Source organism: Dermochelys coriacea, chromosome 19, assembly GCF_009764565.3.
Source record: "Dermochelys coriacea isolate rDerCor1 chromosome 19, rDerCor1.pri.v4, whole genome shotgun sequence".
Taxonomy (NCBI): domain Eukaryota; kingdom Metazoa; phylum Chordata; order Testudines; family Dermochelyidae; genus Dermochelys; species Dermochelys coriacea.
The window spans coordinates 19,540,699-19,559,579 of NC_050086.2; the positions used below are offsets into that span (position 1 = coordinate 19,540,699).

General features: G+C 45.5%; 1 protein-coding gene across 3 annotated transcripts in view; it reads right to left on the bottom strand.

The window, feature by feature from the left end:
• Positions 1 to 1,111: 1,111 nt before the first annotated feature.
• The window catches only part of KDM1A (lysine demethylase 1A), a 173,846-nt gene continuing 156,076 nt past the window's right edge, over positions 1,112 to 18,881 (bottom strand). For all 3 annotated transcript variants that reach the window (XM_038377500.2, XM_038377495.2, XM_038377496.2), the window contains 4 exons: positions 14,902 to 15,016; positions 9,558 to 9,685; positions 4,018 to 4,164; positions 1,112 to 1,779 (listed from right to left, as the gene is read on the bottom strand). In XM_038377500.2, the coding sequence (XP_038233428.1) occupies positions 1,594 to 1,779; positions 4,018 to 4,164; positions 9,558 to 9,685; positions 14,902 to 15,016 (576 nt within the window). In that variant the 3' untranslated portion in view covers positions 1,112 to 1,593. The remainder of the gene's footprint in view (positions 1,780 to 4,017; positions 4,165 to 9,557; positions 9,686 to 14,901; positions 15,017 to 18,881) is intronic.

Below are 18,881 nucleotides of genomic sequence, written 5' to 3' on the forward strand. Positions count from 1 at the left end.
AGCTCTGCAGAGAAACAACAGTAACTTTTACAAAATGGTCACATTTATTTAGCAATTTAATTTTTGTTAAAGTTACCCTACTGCAAAAACCAGAGTCCAGAAATGCAGGTAGAGAAGTAGAGAGAGCAACAGCCAACACCTTCCTGTCTTCTAAAACTCATTATCACTGCCCTGGGAGCATGCTAGCCAAAAAGATAATGGCCTGCTCTGGAGAGTGTACATTCTCATTTCGCTTGTAATTGTAGAATTCAAGAAACTCAGCATCTGAACGTGTGCTTAAAAGTTACCAAAACCCCAAACTTAGGTTTGCATGTGACTGATACTCAGGAGACCAAAGCCACCAGGCAGAAGACTGTATAACAGAGATTTCTTGCCTCAGATTTTATTACTTAAAAATGTCTCTCTCTCGTTTCCTGTGTCCAGGTCTTCACATTAATCAACCTGACTCACCTGAGCCTGCAGGTGAGATAAGGGTCTAGGAATGGGATCCACAAAAGACAGTGTGCTAGATGGGGAGCTGCAAAAGCTAGCCAAAGGAGATGCTGAGGAGAGGAATGTGTCCTAAACTCCATCCCCTCAGGAGGTTTTGTCCAGTTTGGGAGGAGGCGGCACCTCTCAATGCTAGCAACTCACAGCTGGGAAACCCTCTCCTGAAGTCTGCCATTCTTGCAAGAAATGCAGGAGGAGGAGCAGCATTCTCTCTAACCACTGGGCTAAAAGTTGTAAGAGAATATATCTGGGATGTGGGAGACAAGAATTCAATTTCTCCCCACATCCCCTCAGGAGAGTACTCAAACCATTGAGCCATGGGATATTTTATTGTGGGGCTCCCTCATTCTCTTCTGTTGAAGCTGTTCTATTTTGTATAAACAAACAGTTATGGGGGGAGTGGGGGGTGAAGGAATAATGCTGTAGCCTGGTGGTTAGGGCACCCACTTGGCTTCCAGTCCCCTGATTTATATTTGGCTATTTATCCCAAGTGAGAGATGACTTTGCAGTGGCTGAAGGACTATTTTGGAGTGGTTCTGTGATGAGCATTACTTGTAGCTCTGCTTTTACTATGGAGGAGACAACTGCACCAATTTAATTCTCAAATGAAAGAAGAAGAAAGGAACTTGGTGACAACTTTATTTTTTTCAAAACAAACAAAGAAGTCCACATAAGAGACAAATTCTACACTGTTACCAACAACCACCAGCTATGAGAGTCTGAAACCTTTTGTGCAATTACTGAACTGTGAACACACTAGTAGGTTCTTTATGTGCCAAAAGAAATCCAGCTAAACACTAGGAGCTTGGATTCCCAATATATTTGCACTGCCACAGGAATTCCTCACCAGTTTGGCAGTAAGAGACTCTATATATAGACACTCGGACAAACAGACAGGCAGGGATCTGTATACCAGGTGCATGGGCAATAGTCAGATCATATTTCATAAGGCCATTCCAATGGGGTGATGGTATTAAGTGACTTCTGGCACAGTGCTTTCAGTGGCTACTGCTACAGACTACGAAGACATCTTGCTCCCAAAACAAGTCCACAGCAGATGAATTATGAATCCATCACTCCTCTGTCTGGCAGCTTGTATCTCCCTTACATGCTAGGGGCCTGTGGTGTGGGCAAGCCAGGTGTAGCTTGGCGTGGCAGCGTATACATGGCCCCAAGAAACTGGTCTGCAATACGTCCTGCTTCTCTCAGCCCACTCAGCAGAGCACCATGGACAGTTGCTGGGTAATTACGAATTGTATGTTCTCCTGCGAAGAAGAGGCGAGGAATTGGCTGGGAAGAAGAACAGACAGCACATTGTTAAGGGTGCCATGCAGCTGACTTAGCTCAGGTTCTCTCATATAAATGCTAGATTTCTCAGCAGAACTACTTAAAAAAAAAACATTTCTCCTATTCACAGAGTTACTTCTGCTGCACAAAGCTGGTTTAGGTATGAACTAGATAACCTCAGGGAATGTTATCTTTCCTTCAGCAAATGCCACTTTTTCAGAGGAGAATCCTCATGTGCCTCCCAACTATCACAAATTTTCAGCTTTAAAAAGACATCTATTGTGTTGCATGGGAACACTTTACTGCTGGCTGCTGAGGGCACTGGGCATTGGAGCAAAAAGAAAGACTACCACAGAGTTCGGTTTTGAAGCCAGAAATTGGGCTGGAGAGAGAACACAGAATGTTGTGTATTCAACATTGTGTGTTTGATCATTTCCACACCACCACATCTGATTAAAGGCCTGTCTATACGAACACTTACTGCATATTGAGCTGGGGTATAAATCTACTGCGTTTCAGCATACCACACACTAAGCATCCCCATTGATCCTGCTGCTGCGCACTAAAAGTTCACTAGTGCACACTGACATATGGTGGTTTGAATAAAGGCAGAGGGGAAAAACCTGAGACAATTAATAGTTTGTGCATTGCAGTCTGTGATGCAGACTATCCAGCAACATAGCAGGGGCTAAACTAATCAATTTAACCAACCATAACAGTATTTAGAGAGACTAAATAAGACCCTGGTCCTGGAGCCTCACCGTGTGGTGTTCAGAAGCCCCCTGCTTTTAGGGATTCCACCATTTGCTCAATAGGTTAGCAGAAAACAGGACTTTCACTGTGGTTCCTAAAATATGGACACTTTCCTAATCCCTTCAGCTTTATCCCATCACACCTCACCTTGAAAACATTTTAAAAATGATTCTTCAGAAGCATTTCTTTTAACTTATTACAACCCGTTCCTTCCCCCACTGATGTGGTTACATGTTATAGGGTGGCCCCTTGCTACATCATGGAGAAGGTTGAGCTGAGTTGGTATTTTTGTTGCAAATCTTTGTAATGTAGCTCAAGCAACTTGGGGGCTGGGAAGACACTTTGTGAATGACACTTATTTCTGTACACACTTCCTGACAGGCAGAAGATGTACTAGAGCAATTTACGCTCATTTTCACACACAACTCTGTTATAACATTATCTACCTCTCAGCCTTTTTCATGAGCCAAGTTCTTACTTTTACTTCTTGAACAGGAGGACTGGACTAAGAGCCAAGCGCATTCACTGCCATCAGGCATCTGAAACATTTTACCGTGAGAAGTAACAGCACAAGAGGAAGTGCTCGTCAGTGATTATACATTGCTCTGATGGAGCCTTTCAAAACAGACTTTCCTCTACAGGACCCAGTCAAAAACTTGTTTAAATGGTACGTTCAGAAACATGAACGCTTTATTTTCTAATAAAAGGGGCAAAGAGTCCTGTGGCACCTTATAGATTAACACACGTATTGGAGCATGAGCTTTCGTGGGTGAATACCCACTTCGTCGGATGCATCCAACGAAGTGGGTATTCACCCACGAAAGTTCATGCTCCAGTACGTCTGTTAGTCTATAAGGTGCCACAGGACTCGTTGCCGCTTTTACAGATCCAGACTAACACGGCTACCCCTCTGAAGCTTATTTTCTAATGAAATTCAGTTACAGTTACCTGGTAGAGTTCTCGAGAGGAATCCGAAGGTTCATTAGTAGAGCTGGTCAAAAAATTTTTGATGGAAGAGTTTTCAGGTGGAAAAAATAGTTTTGAAGTCAAAACTTTTCTATTTTGATGAAAGTTTCAATGGAAAAGTGTGAAAACAAATCATTTAATCTTTCTTGTTTCAATAAGGTAAAAAAAATTTTTCAACCTTTATATTTAATATTGTATATTAGAAAATGTTTATCATTATATATTTTATTATAATGCTTTGACATTAGCAAAATGAAGTATCTCCATGTTTCCAAATAGATATTTTTTAGAATTTCTGTTCAGGAGAAGTTTCAAAATTTTGACTTTTTCCAATTTAGAGCAAAAACAAATTTCGAAATGTTGGAATTTCCCACAGGAAATTCTGTTTTCTGACCAGCTCTAATCGTTAAAGAGTATCTGGAGAATGGATTAATTAGCGAATGCTCCTGTTTCCCAAATGGCTTTTGAAATCCTTATGTTCTCATGCCAGTAATTTCTAATTGCATCTGTAGATTCTCTCACCTGGGGAGCACCTGGAATGGCTGGTCCTGGAGTAATTGGCTGAGCCATCAAGTCATAATCATTTCCAGAAGATCCAGCTGCTACATAAGAATAGGACCCCCGGGCCCAAGGGTCAGCACGCCAACGAGATACCACTGTCTCCTTGGGCTAAGACAAGAAAAGAAGAGTGTTGTGTTGTCACTAGTTTTACACGAGTAAGTTACAGCAAGTAAAATAAGCATGACACCCCTAATGAGGGTTAGCTCAGTGGTTTGAGCATTGGCCTGCTAAACCCAAGGTTGCGAGTTCAATCCTTAAGGGGGCCATTTAGGGATCTGGGGCAAAAATTGGGGATTTGAGCAGGGGGTTGGCTAGGTGACCTCCTGCGGTCCCTTCCAACCACGAGATTCTGTGATATTCTGTGACCCCATGGTGTGTTGCCTATGTTTGCTTTCCCTGTGTGTTAAGAACTATTTGCTGCACAGTTTCATGGATCAGGAAGCTCACTTCTGCAGATATTCTACCAGACACACGTAACAGGACATCAGTACAGAATCTCCACGGAACAGAGAAGATTGGAATCAGATGTTTTAAACAAATCACAAAGCAGCGACTTAGCACCTGTTAAGAACTGCAATTACCATGCTGTTTGCACATGGGAACAGAATTTATGCACTTAATGTGCAAAATGGTAGCACTTCCTACAATTGTGAATGGAAGCAAGAGTACCTTCTGAGACTCATGAAGCATCTTAGGGAATATCTTGCCTGACTAAACTGCTTTTGCCAGTTCTAGATCTGGGATGCCACATTATGACCCTGACCCATATTTAAATTAGAGGGACATTACAGAAAAGAGTTACCTTTTCCATAACTGGTATTCTTCGACATGTGTTGTTCATGACCATTCCACATTAGGTGTGTGTGCTTGCCACATGCACCGGTGCCAGAAGTATATGTAGGGGAGCGGTGCACACACGGCTCCCCCCGCCCTCAGTTCCTTCTTGCCGGAAACTCTGACAATGGGGAAGGAGGGTGGGTCGTGGAATGTACATAAGCAACACATCTCGAAGGACACCAGTTACCGAAAAGGTAACTGTCTTTTCTTCGAGTGCTTGCTCATGTCCATTCCACATTAGGTGACTCCCAGCAGTTCCCGTGGAGGTGGGTAGGAGTTCACGGCTGCGCAAATTGTAAATCAACTCTGCTGAGTGATGGCATAATTAGACATGAACGTGTGGACCAAGGACCACGTCATGGCTCTACAGATGTCCTAGATCGGGATGTGCGCCAGGAAGACCACTGAAGATGCCTGCGCTCTAGTTGAATAGGCCCTGACAATCGGCAGTGGCGGGACCTTTGTTAGCTACCGGTCTTTATGCAAGAGGTGATCCAATTGGAAATCCTCTGTGAAGAAACTGGAAGGCCCTTCATACTATCCGCCGTAACGATGAAGAGCTGGGTCGGTTTACGGAAACGCTTTGTACGCTCCAGGTAAAAGGCCAAGGCCCTCCAGAGATCCAGCGCATGCAGATGCCTCTCCTCAGCAGTCTTGTGCAGCTTGGGACAGAACACAGGCAGGAACATGTCCTTGCTCACGTAGAAGGAAGATACCACCTTCGGTAGGAAGGCTGGTTGGGGCCACAGCTGGACCAAGTCCTTATAAAACACCCTGTGTAAGGCGGTTCTGAGGTCAAGGCCTTAATCTCAGACTTGTCTCGCCGATGTCACCGCCACCAGGAAAGTGACCTTCCACGACAAGTAGGAAAGGGAGCAGGAGCCCAGCGGCTCAAAAGGCGGGCCGGTGAGCCTGGAGAGGACCAGGTTAAGGTCCCACTGTGGGACAGGCCCGTACCCACGGGTAAAGCCTCTTGAGGCCCCTCAGGAACCTGACAGTCATATCATGAGAAAAGACCACCTGACCTTGAATCAGCTGGTGAAAGATGGAGATGGCCGCAAGGTGCACTCTAATGGAAGAATGCGCCAGATCCTGGGTCCTGAGGTGCAGTAAATAGTCCAAGATAGACTGCACTGAGGAACGCGAAGGAGAAATGCCACTCTCTGACACCCAGCAGGAAAACCTTGTCCACCAGGTAAGTTAGTCTCATGGATATCTTCCTACTTCCGAGGAGGACCTGCTGGACCTCCTCCGAGCAGGTACGCTCCTCCGGGTTCAACCATGGAGCATCCATGCCAAGAGGTTTAGAGACTCAAGGCTGGGGTGTAGGAACTGACCGTGATCCTGTGACAGCAGGTCCCGACAGTAGGGAATGGGCCAGGGAGGGGTCACCATCACGTTCATGAGCGTGCTGAACCGGAAGATCACAATAAGCTGTGCCTTGTCCCTTTTGATCTTTACTAAGACCCAGCTGACCAGAGGAATCAGAGGGAATGCGTACATCAGATCTTCAGCATACGACAGGAGGAAGGCATCAGAGAGGAAGCCCTTGCTCAGGCCCTGCTGGGAGCAAAACCAATGGCACTTTCTGTTTTGCCTGGTGGCAAACAGATCTACTTGGGGAATTCCCCACCTCCAGAAGATCACGCAGGCCACCTCCAGGTGGAGCAACCACTTGTGGTGAGAGGAGAAGTCCCTGCTGAGGTGATCTGCTAGGGCATTCCTGATGCCATGGAGGTGACCAGCTTCCAGATGGATACCGTGGCTGATGCAGAAGTCCCAGAGACGGAAAGCCTCTTGGCAGACAGCCAACAGATGCGCTTCTCCTTGCCTGTTCATGTAGAACACCAAAGTCATATTGTCCATTAGGACTCTCATCACTTTGCCCGACAGGTGCAGCAGGAAGACCCCGCAAGCTAGCGGGACCGCTTTGAGCTTCTTGACATTTATGTGTAACGTTGTCTCCTCCGGGGTCCACATCTCCTGGGTCCGGAGTTGTCTGAGGCGCATCCCCCAAACGAGGTCCAAAGCTTCTGACACTAGTTCGACATATGGAGTGGGACTGTTGAACAGGACTCGTTCCAGGACCTTCTTGCGCTCAATCCACCACCACAGCGAGGTGAGAACCGCTAGAGGAATCGTTATGATCTCTTCCAGGTGGTCTCTGGATTAGGAATGGGTTGACGCCAGCCATTGCTGCAGGGCCTGCAAGTGGAGCCGGGCATGGCGGACCACATATGTGAAAGCTGCCATGTGGCCTAGCAGGTGCAGGCAAACCCTGGCCATTGTCAGGGGAAATGTGGACACTTCCGCAATGAGGTCCATCATGGTCTGAAACCTGTCTAACGGAAGGAGCGCTCTCGCCTGGGTCGAGTCGAGCATGGACCCAATGAATTCTATCCTTTGAGCTGGACCCAACATGGACTTTCTGTGGTTGACCAGCAGTCCCAAGGAATGGCACGTGGCTTGCAATATAGTGACATCGCTTTGGATCTGAGCCTTGGAGCTGTCTTAGACCAGCCAGTCATCAAGATACAGGTAAACTGGGATATCCCGATTCCTGAGGTAGGCCGTGACTACTGCCATGCATTTGACAAACACTCTTGGTGCTGTAGCAAGGCCAAACGGAAGGACCACAAACTGGTAGTGGGCTGAACCAACCATAAAATGGAGAAAGCCCGTGTGTCCTGGGAAGATCGCTATGTAAAAGTATGCATCTTTCAGGTCGAGGGCGGCATATTAGTCTCCTGGATCCAGGGAGGGGATAATGGAGACCAGGGAGACCATGCAAAACTTTAGCTTCCTTAGGTATCTGTTGAGGTCTCACAGGTCCAGGAAGGGACACAGACCACCCTTGGCCTTTGGAATCAGAAAATACCGGGAATAGAAACCCCTGTTCCGGTAAGGAGGTGGGTGATTGTAGAGGGCTCCGATGCGTCTGCATCCCTAACTCAGAGGCACGACAGCTTCGAGTGGGTGAGTGGTGATGGGACGTCCCCCAGGATGGGGAACAGTACTGTTGGGGGAGGGTGGACGGAAAGGTCCCAAGGCGGCCTTACCCCGAGATCTGGGCACTGCCAGAAGCGTCAGGATTTCCTGAGCAGTCTGGAGTGCTTCAGGTGTCCATGGCACCTGAAGCTGATGAAGGCCCGCCTCTGTGTCCGGGCTTCCAGGCAAGGAACGGGGTGGTTGCATCGCTCGACATGAGCTTAGGCCCGACTTCCCTACGGGGGAGATGAGCCGTTCAGCGTGGGTCTTAGCTCACCCCCAGCCCTGTCCTTCCCCTTGCAGGGAGTAGGAGACCGTCCCTCTTTGATTTCTTGGCTGGGGCTGAGGACAGGGATCAGTGCCGGTGGGGCACTACACACCGATGCCACGGTGCTGGGTGCCGAGTTGGACCTTTGCTGCAGGGCCAGAGTGAGCGCCGACTCCATCAGGAGCGCTTTGAGTCTGATTTCAAGCTCTTTCTTAGTCCTAGGTTTAAAGGACTTGCAGATTCAACACTTATCACTTACGTGCCCTTCACCAAGGCACCTGAGACAGCTACTATGCAGATTGCTTATGGGCATGGACCATTTGCAGTGATTGCAGGGCTTAAAGTCTGGGGACTGGGGCATACCCTGTCCCCCAGGTAAGTCCCTGATGCGACTAAGAAAACTAACTACTGCTAAGGGCTAACTAACTTAGTTACTAAGTATGAACACTAACTTTACAAGAACTCTACACACCTAATGTGGAATGGAAATGAGCAAGCACTCGAAGAAGAATCTGATATTACAAGCATGGCCAACCTGTGGCTCCGGAGCCACATACGGCTCTTCAGAAGTTAATATGCGGCTCCTTGTATAGGCACTGACTCTGGGGCTGGAGCTACAGGCACCAACTTTCCAATGTGCCAGGGGGTGCTCACTGCTCAACCCCTGGCTCTGCCACAGGCCTGCCCCCACTCCACTCCACCCCTTCCCACCCCCTCCCCTGCTGTGCCCTTACTCCTACCCCCAGAGCCTCCTGCACCCCACAAAACAGCTGATCAGGAGATGCGGGGAGGGATGGGGAGGTGCTGACCAGTGGATGGGAGGCGACGAGCTGATGTGGGGGTGGGGCCTGCTGACATACTCTTGTGGCTCTCTGGCAATGTACATCGGTAAATTCTGGATTCTTCTCAGGCTCAGGTTGGTCACCCCGTGATATTGTGATAAATGTATAAAAGATGTAAACATTGTGCTAGGTCACTTAGGATCCTCTGTGCTAAATGTATTAACAATTTGTCATTCTTTCACAAAAATTGCTATCCTTGCCCTGATCCTAGTCCAAAGATAGAATTCCTGAATTAATTTATGTACATGTGGCCATTTTAGTTTACACAATTTTAAGACTTATCAGATTAAGTGTGGCCCTGGAGAATGAACAATTCAAAATCCATCCGAAGTCCTCCAATATCTTTGGCATTTTGAAAAATGGTTATGGTCTTGATAGAGTCACTCCATAAACAGGTCCTAGACAAGAACAGCTGGCACTCCCACATACCATGAAGGCATTCAAACACTAATGCAAAGAGTGGCATAAATATCTAGCAGATAGGTAGATAATACAATCAATTATCTAGGATTCTTATGTTTTCTAGGACTCAGAGACTGATACACAAAATGGAGCATGAGTAGTACCTGGGGGACAGCACTGCTGCCAAAGATGCCTTTGAGAATTGCAAGGCAGCGCCCAACGATGACATCATCACTGATGTTTTCCATGATCCCAGCTGCTTCTCCTGCTACTAAGGCCAAGAGAATTGGAGCTAAGGAGGAGGAGGAGGAACAATGCATCAAGGTGCTGGTAGATTTTTTTAAATTATGCATAAAGTACTTTAATTTAGAAAAATGTGGAACAGAACCTAAATTTTCCGCACAAACAAACCCAGTAAAACTACAAAATGGCCTTAAGTCATCAAGAGCCAGGTAAGCCACCACAGTGCAAATACTTCACTTTAAAATAGTGAGATAAGGTTACATTATAATTAAAATGGACATTTTGTTAGTTTCTTAGCTGGGACAATCCGAATGATGGGAATGTTAAAAATCACTGTTTATAACTTGCTTAGGAAAGATTAAGTTGGTAAAAGAGATGGGGGTGGCCCTCATTAAAGACACCATTGCTTTTTTAAAATGGGGAATCATGGGGTGTGTCTAGTGGGGCTCCAGAGGAACTGGTACTGTGCCTGATGCTAGTCAACACTTTTATGAATGATCTGGAAATAAAGACAAAATCATTGGATGACACAGACTGGCAGAGTGGTAAACAATGATGAAGACAGGACTGTCATACAGAGTGATCTGGATTGCTTGGTAAAGGGAAGTTACTTACCCTTTTGTAACAGGAGTTCTTTGAGATGTGTGTTCCCTACCTGTATTCCACTGTGGATACGTGTGTACTACATGCACTTGAGACTAGAGAATTCTAGCAAGTAGTGTCTGTTAGTCTGCGCCCCTGGCTTGCCTCAGTCAGTGCTGAGGACATCAGGGATGCAGACCAATAACTCTTCAGTTCTTCCTCTTACTCTGAATAAGAGAAGATCTGAAGAAGAAGGGAAGAATGGCAGGTAGTGGAATACAGATAGGGACCGTACATCTCAAAAAACACCAGTTACAAAGGGTAAGTAAAAAGAAAAGGAGTACTTAGGGCACCTTAGAGACTAACAAATTTATTTGAGCATTTGTTTAACATTAATAATAACATTAATAATATTAATATTAATAACATTATTATTATTATTAATAATAATAACATTAATTTGTTAGTCTCTAAGGTGCCACATGTACTCCTTTTCTTTTTGCGAATACAGACTAACACGGCTGCTACTCTGAAAAGGGTAAGTAACTTCCTTTCCCCCTCCTCAAGTGCTGGTCCCTCTGTGTATTCCACTGTGGGTGACTGACAAGCAGTACTCAAAGAAGGGTGCACGTATATAGGTGGTATGGCCACTTGTAGAACTGCTCTCCCAAAGGATGAGTCAGCAGAGGAAGCTTGGACTAAAATGTGATGTTTCCTGCATGGATGGAACCATACTGCTGCCTTGCAAACATCAAGCAGAGATACTTCTTGAAGTGATTCTGCTGAGGCTGCTTAAGTTCTCATGGCGTGCGCTCACTCCCCATTGGAGCAGGAAGGTGTACTAACCGACACAATAAGATACAGCCAGAGATCCACTTGGAGACCCTCTGGTAGGAAACTGCTTGTCCTTGACCTCATTCCACTTTGGCAAAGAACAGCCTAGGTGACTTTCTGATCTGTTTTGTTCTCCATTGGTAAAATGCCAAAGTTAATCTCACATTGAGGGAGCAGTCTTTTCTCAATGCTGGAGGTATGGGGCTTTAGAAAGAACATAGGTAAGTGGATAGTCTAGTTTATGTGTAATTCCAAGCTTCTTTAAGGCTGAGAATTTTGGATGCAGTCATAGTGAGATCTTGTCTTTATGAAATACAGGAGGGTCTGCCATTAGGGCTTCCAGTTCACCTACCCCTCTGACTGAGGTGATGGCAACAAGGAAAGCAATCTTCATAGACAGGTGAAGCATCAAACAGGTAGCCAGGGATTCAAATACTAACTTAAGCGCCAACTGAGGGTTTGGTCTTATTACTGGTGGGAAAGTTCTAATTCATCCCCTTTAAGAACCGAGAAATGAACCTGTATTGAACTAAGGGAAAGACCTGTCATCTTGAGGTAAGGAGGTAATCCAAAAGAACTGTTTGACAAGTTTTGAAATAAATGTTCTAGGTCTGACACCCAAGCATGAGGTGAAGAGCTTCTAGGCTGAGTTGTCTGACCTCGCCTTTCTCTTGAAAAAAGAGATCTGGAAAGGGATGAATAATGATGGACGGCTGGCCTGACATATTCAGGAGACCTGGAAACCAGAACTGCCTGGACCATTTGGGCAAAAGAATAACTCGTACTCTGTCCTGTTGAATGTTCTGCAGTATTCATCTTGACAAAGCCTTGGCTGGGATGACTTGGGATTGGTCCTGCTTTGAGAAAGGGGGTTGGACTAGATACCTCCTGAGGTCTCTTCCAACCCTAATCTTCTATGATTCTACTTGAGAAAGCAGGAGGATAGGAGGAAAGGTATAGTTCATACTGTCTGTTGAAGGGAATAGGAGAGCATTACCTCTAAAAAGTGGTCCTGAGCTCCCCTGGAACAGTATATATTGCATTTCCTGTTTGCGTGCGGAGGGGTTCCCCACTGAGAGAAAATGCGGTTCACCACTGAGCTGTGTAACTTCCACTCTTTGTCAGTAGCAAAGTGCTAGCTGAGGCTGTCTGCCAGCAAATTCTGGGCTCCAGGGAGGCATGATGCTGATGGGATGAAGTGGTTCTCTATATACCAATTCCATAAACTGACTGCTTCGATACACAGGGAATGGATCTCGCTCCTCCTAGTTTTTAAGGTAGATTACAGTTGTCATATTGTCTGACATTATGAGAATGTGATGAGATTGGATTAATGGCATGCTTGTTACACTGCTCTGAATTCCAGGAGATTTACATACATCCTGGTTTCCAGGAGCACCCAAGTGTCATCTGCTGTGTGATCATCCATGCGAGTCCCCACCCTACAAAGAGGCATCTGTGATTATGGTCCTGTTGGATGTGGGGGATAGGAAATGAATGCCCATGCACAGTTGTGCACGATCTTTCCACCTGCTCAGAGAGACTCTTATCTTGTTGGGGATTGTCACTAAAGTATTCATGCTGTATCTGCTTGGGACATATACTGTGTGAAGCCAACCCTGTAGGCAGTGGAGGTAAAGTCTAGCGAATGGCATTACTTAAGTACATGATGTCATGGGACCCAAGAGAGAGAGGCAAATCCAGAACAATGTCCATGGGTTGTGCATAATCTGACCTATCAGTCTGCTTCTGGCTTAGAGTCCATCCGAAGAGAGATAAGCCTTTGCCCTGAGTGAGTCTAAAGTTGCTCCTATGAAATCTATAGTCTAGGTTTCAGTCAATAGACTTTTTCATGTTCATGGAGATTCCCAAGGATGGTAGGAGACAGAGCAGCAACAAAATTGATGCTATGACATCTGGACACGTCATGCCTGTAAGAAGCTTGTCATCTAGATACAGGAAGATGGTAAAACTACCCCATCTGATATGTGCTGGTATTAAAGAAAATACTTTTGCGAAGACCCTGGGTGCAGTTGCTAGACTGAATCAAAGTATCCTGTATTGACAGTAGTCAGGACCTATCACAAATCTGAAAATCTTCTGTAGGAAGGGTGAATATCAACATGAAAGCATGCATCTTTCATTTTGAGAACTTTGAATTATGTCTTTCTAGTGCTGGTATTATTGATGCCAAGGTAACCATGTGGAATTTTATCGTGTCAGTAAAGATACAGACTTGGGTACCACTGGTCCTGAGGAGGGGGGCGGGGTCCTCCCTTTGAATGGATGAGACTGGTAGTAGGAGACGCTTGATCTCATTTAGGCTGATCTACCTCAGTGAGGGGAAGATTGTTCCACTGGTACATCTGACTATCCTGATGATGAGAGTCCAATTCCATTGGCAGTAGCATTGGTATCTATGTTGGGAAGCCAGAGCTAGCAGATGGAATCAGAGATGAACTTCCACCTGGTGAAGGGCGGTCCTGACAATAGGAGAGATTGCAGATCCAGGAAGATGAAGATATCCTCAGGAGTGGTGTAGGATATTGGAGCCTTAGAAGGCTGTAGCTTGCTGCCTCATGCTGCCAGAGTCAGTGTAAAGGGATTCTTGGTAATCAGTGGTTCGTTACATGGCTGACACACTACCGCCCACAAAGGAGCCTCCGACCATGTGGTCGTCGTTGGTATTGATGCTTCATGGTCTTTGGTTCCCAGTGCTTAGTTGGTAGCAAAGTCAATGATGATGCAGGAAGCAATACTGAAGAACCTGTGCTCTTACGCGCCTTCTGATCATAGCTACAAGGCTTAGGAGGACCTAAATCCTTGTGTCCTGGGTCCAAGGAGTTATTTAGGGATCCCTTCTCTTAAATATAGGAGGGGATCTATTTTTATGCCTCTGAGCATCTTTCACTCTTGTGAGAAGGCCCAAAGGGTCCTTCGTTCTAGGCATTCCCATTCCTGAGCCAGACATTGAGCTAGGAGGTGCCCTCCTGTGTGTCTCAGGTCAATATACACGGGGGTTCTCCCTGATGTGGATCTGACTGAAGCCTCATGGCATGTTCCATTAGGTGCTTCCAAAGGTGGAGTTCCTGTATCTGACATGTTCAGCTGGGAAAGGAGCAGCCAGTACTGCACTTAGCAGAGATATGAGCTTCTCTGAGGTAGCAGAAGCAGACTGGTGGTCATCACTGACAGAAAAGGAGTAGGGGCAGAAGAAGCAATTCTTAAAGCCTGGAAGCCTGGGCATAATCTAAGTCCTGCACTGGGGAGCGAATGCTGATGGGTGGCCAGGATGTATGCAGGAGACTTGGGAACCAGAACTGCTTGGGCCATTTGAGCAGGGTGAGAATGACTCATGTTCTGTCCTGCTGAATCTTCTGCAGTACTTGAGGAAGGGTGAGGATTCTTACTAACTACTATCTGAACTTCAGCAGTAAAGATGAACTGAAGAAGCATCAGTCTGTTTTACCCCTAATGCCCTTGGCACAGATCATAAGGAGAGCAGGGATGCTGGCATAGACCTACAGATACTACTTGCTAGAATTTTCTGGTCTTGGGTGCACTGAGATTATGAATACCCACTGTGAAATACACACAGGGGCCAGCACTCAAGGAACAACATGTACTCTATTTCCAGCTCTGCCACTGACCTGTTTGACTTTTGGAAAGTCACTACTCCTCTCTGCCTTAGTTTGTCCATCTATAAAATGGAGGTAGTAATACTTTTTTCTAAAATCTATTGATGAAAAGCACTAAGTTTTATTATGATCATCATCAAATGGCTTTTTCTAGTTCTGTTACTGTGAAAAAGAAAATGACACTATAAAACAGAACACCCAATACATTTACCTTTATAGAGATTCCAGAATAGAAAAAGTTCTCCTCTGCTGGCAGTAGTGCTGCCAACATGACCAAACAAATTGACACTTGGATCCCAGAAGACACGGTCAAAACATAATACCACCTAAAAATGAGAGGATTCAAGAGTTAAGAGGACCCAAAACTGAACATAATCATTCTCTGTACAGCTTTTAATGAGGGGAAATCTCAGGCTATTATTAAAATTTAGTGAATACAAAGTCACTTATCTATATACCACCTTTCCATACAAAAGCATCCCATGGCAGTTTGCAACCTGATTAAAAAGCTATGGCACAGAGATCATTTCACCCACTGCGTAACAGTACATACCACCACACAATAGTTTAGAACAAGATGTGAGGAAGAACTCCCTAACTAAAAATGTAGGGAGAATTTTGTAGTGAAATTCTTTTTATTTAAAAGTGTGAACCCTTGCAGAAAGTGCCATAGGATTTTTAATATCCACAATAGGTTGTAAGCCTCATTTGCATGTTTGTCAATACAATGTCATCTAACTATGCCAGGGCATTGGTTCAGTACTTACTGAATATAAATGCCCAACATTACAACCCAAGTTACCATACCAACTATGGTCTTGCTTATACATTCTTGTAGGCACTCTTAATGATCTGGATATCTAGCACATTGAATGTTTCACAGACTATGATTAAATTAGGACGGTTGCTTGGAACTAGAGAGTCATCTGGATTAGCAGTGCAGGTACACTATAGTATCAGTCTAACTTCCATCTACAGGTAATACTTACTTTACGAAAAGGAAATGTGTGACATTTGCTATCACAGTCCTTGAATTCTTATTTACATTCCTAGTAAAATAGAAAAAATGGTTACTTAGCTTACAATAACTGCGGTTCAAGATGTGTTGTCTGCAGCTTTCACTTTTGGTGCATGTATTCCTCATATGCATCAATACTGGATTCCTTTTGAAAAGCAATCCATCTGTGGCTGCACCTGTCCCTTGGCTGCCCTCTTGTTCCCCACAGCCAACTTCAACCACCACTCAGGTCCTTTGCCAATAAAGAATCCTACAGTAACAGAACTCCAAATCAGTGGGGAAGGAGAGCAAGCCATGGACTCCTTGTGGATAACATCTCAAAGAACCACAGTTACCGTAAGATAGGTAAGAATTCTCTCCAAGTGATTGTCCATAGATTCCATTCTTGGTGATTAACGAACAGTTGCCCAATTGCTTGGAGATGGGTAAGAGGAGTGCTACTTGAAGAGTGATTGCAGGACAGCCCTACCAAAATTAGCATCCAATCTGGAAGCTTGGACGGGGGAACAGCAAGTGGAAAGTCTGTGGACCTAGCTCTGCATGGCTGGTCTACATACATCCCTGCATGCTCTAAGGTATAGAAAATGTTACCCAAACAGATAGAGGCTGCCTGAGCCTTAGTGGAATAAAGTCTAATAAGACCAGAGGAATCTTTTCTAGGTAACTTCTGCTTCAATGGTGCCTTATGAGAAGGGTCCCGGAAAAAGGTTGGGAAAGGGGGTTAGAACCACTTGAAACCAGATGAGATACCCCTGGCTTATTACCTTGAGGACCAACCAGTCATCCTAGCCAGGCACCTTATAAGTAAGATAAGTGGTTGAAATGGTCAAGTTAGGTCTTCAGTGCAGACATCACATTTGTTGCCTGTTTGACGTGCCAGGCAGTGAAGTAGCTGAGGAAGCAGGAGGGGATTGATTCCAGAAATCTTGGTCTCTTCCTTGGGAGGCTTTGCATATCTTTGCTGAGGGTAGAATTTGGTGAGGATATTTGCCTACAGAAAGGCTGGTGACTCTGTGACTTCAGCTGCAGTGCTAGAATGTACAGTCCCAAAGATTGAAACGCTTCGAGAAGAGGAAAGTGATCAGGAACAGTCAGCACAGATTCACCGAGGGCAAGTCATGCCTGACTAAACTAACTGCCTTCTATGATGAGATAACTGGCTCTGTGGATGAGGGGAAAGCAGTGGACATGTTATTCCTTGACTTTAGCAAAGCTTTTGATACGGTCTCCCACAGTATTCTTGCCAGCAAGCTAAAGTAGTATGGGCTGGATGAATGGACAACAAGGTGGATAGAAAGCTGGCTAGATCATCAGGCTCAACGGGTAGTGATCAATGGTTCCATGTCTAGTTGGCAGCTGGTATCAAGCAGAGTAACCCAAGGGTCGGTCCTGGGGCTGGTTTTGTTCAACATTTTCATTAATGACTGGAGGATGGTGTGGATGACACTAAACTGGGAGGAGTGGCAGATAAGCTGGAGGGTAGGAATAGGATACAGAGAGACCGAGACAAATTAGGGGATTGAGCCAAAAGAAATCTGATGAGATTCAACAAGAACAAGTGCAGAGTCCTGTACTTAGGACAGAAGAATCCCATGCACTGCTACAGACTATGGACCAAGTGGCTAGGCAGCAGTTCTGCAGAAAAGGACCTAGGGATTACAGTGGATGAGAAGCTGGATATGAGTCACCAGTGTGCCCTTGTTGCCAAGAAGGCTAACGGCATTTTGGGCTGTATAAGTAGGAGTATTGCCAGCAGATCGAGGGATGTGATCATTCCCCTCTACTTGGCATGGGTGAGGCCTCATCTGGAGTACTGTGTCCAGTTTTCAGCCCCACACTACAAGGAGGATGTGGAAAAATTGGAAGGAATCCAGCGGAGGGCAACAAAAATGATTAGGGGACTGGAGCATATGATTTATGAAGGAACTGGGATTATTTAGTCTGCGGAAGAGAAGAATGAGGGGGGATTTGATAGCTGCTTTCAACTACCTGAAAGGGGGTTCCAAAGAGGATGGATTTAGACCGTTCTCAGTGGTAGCAGATGACAGAACAAGGAGTAATGGTTTCAAGTTGCAATGGGGGAGGTTTAGGTTGGATATTAGGAAAAACTTTTTCACTAGGAGGGTGCTGAAGCACTGGAATGGGTTACCTAGAGAGGTGGTGGAATCGTCGTCCTAGAGATTTTCAAGGTCAGGCTTGACAAAGCCCTGGCTGGGATGATTTAGTTGGGGTTGGTCCTGCTTTGAGCAGGTGGTTGGACTAGATGGCCTTCTGAGGTGCCTTCCAACCCTGATATTCTATGATTGCAAGGTCATTTGCAAACCTTTAAGTGTATAGAGCATCTCCTCCATACCACTGTTGAATAGCTCATTGCCCTCAAACTGGAGGTCCCCAATGGGCACCTGAGCCTCCCTCAGAATCCCAGATGCCTGTAGCCAGGAGGACCACCTCATAGTAAAGGGAACATTCATCATTCTCAGTGCTGTGTTAGATGTATCCAGTGCAGCTTCAAGTGATGTTCTGGTCATGAGCTGACCTTAGGATATGAGGGATTTCATCTCCTCCCGGTATTTTTCTGGTAGTTTTCCCACAAAGTTAGAGAGCCCTTTTCAGATTAAAAAGTCACATTTTGAGAGTAGAGATTGGTAACTCTCATTTGCAGGCTCATCAACAAGTAAACCTTCAAGACAAAAAACTAACTTTTTTGGGTTCTTCGTGCAAAGGGTGGACTTTGGAAGACCCTGCTCTAGGGATTTTGCTTGACCCACAAGGGAGCCCAGCACAGGATACTGGTAGAAATACCTGATGGCACTTGATAGGGAGGTTCAGTGCTCTTGGAAGTAGCAGGAATTAAAGCTGGCACATGCCAGATTGTCATGGCATGTGAGAGAAGCCTTTAATTTGTGGGCTTCACCAGTTTCCCTGGAGTCTCAGTTTGGAGGATGTTGAAAAGATTGTAATGCTTCTTCTGGATACATTAATAGATTCCAAGGCAAGAAGGCACCATTGTGATCATGTAGCCTGGCCTCCTGTATAACAAGGATATCCAGCACTTCCAGCACTGTCTTCATTAGGTCTTGGAAGTCCATTGAAATTGCAGAGGGCCTCATCCAGAGAGGAATATAAAATGGGAGGTGGTGCTGCATGTTTCTGTTCTGGGGAGTAATCATCCT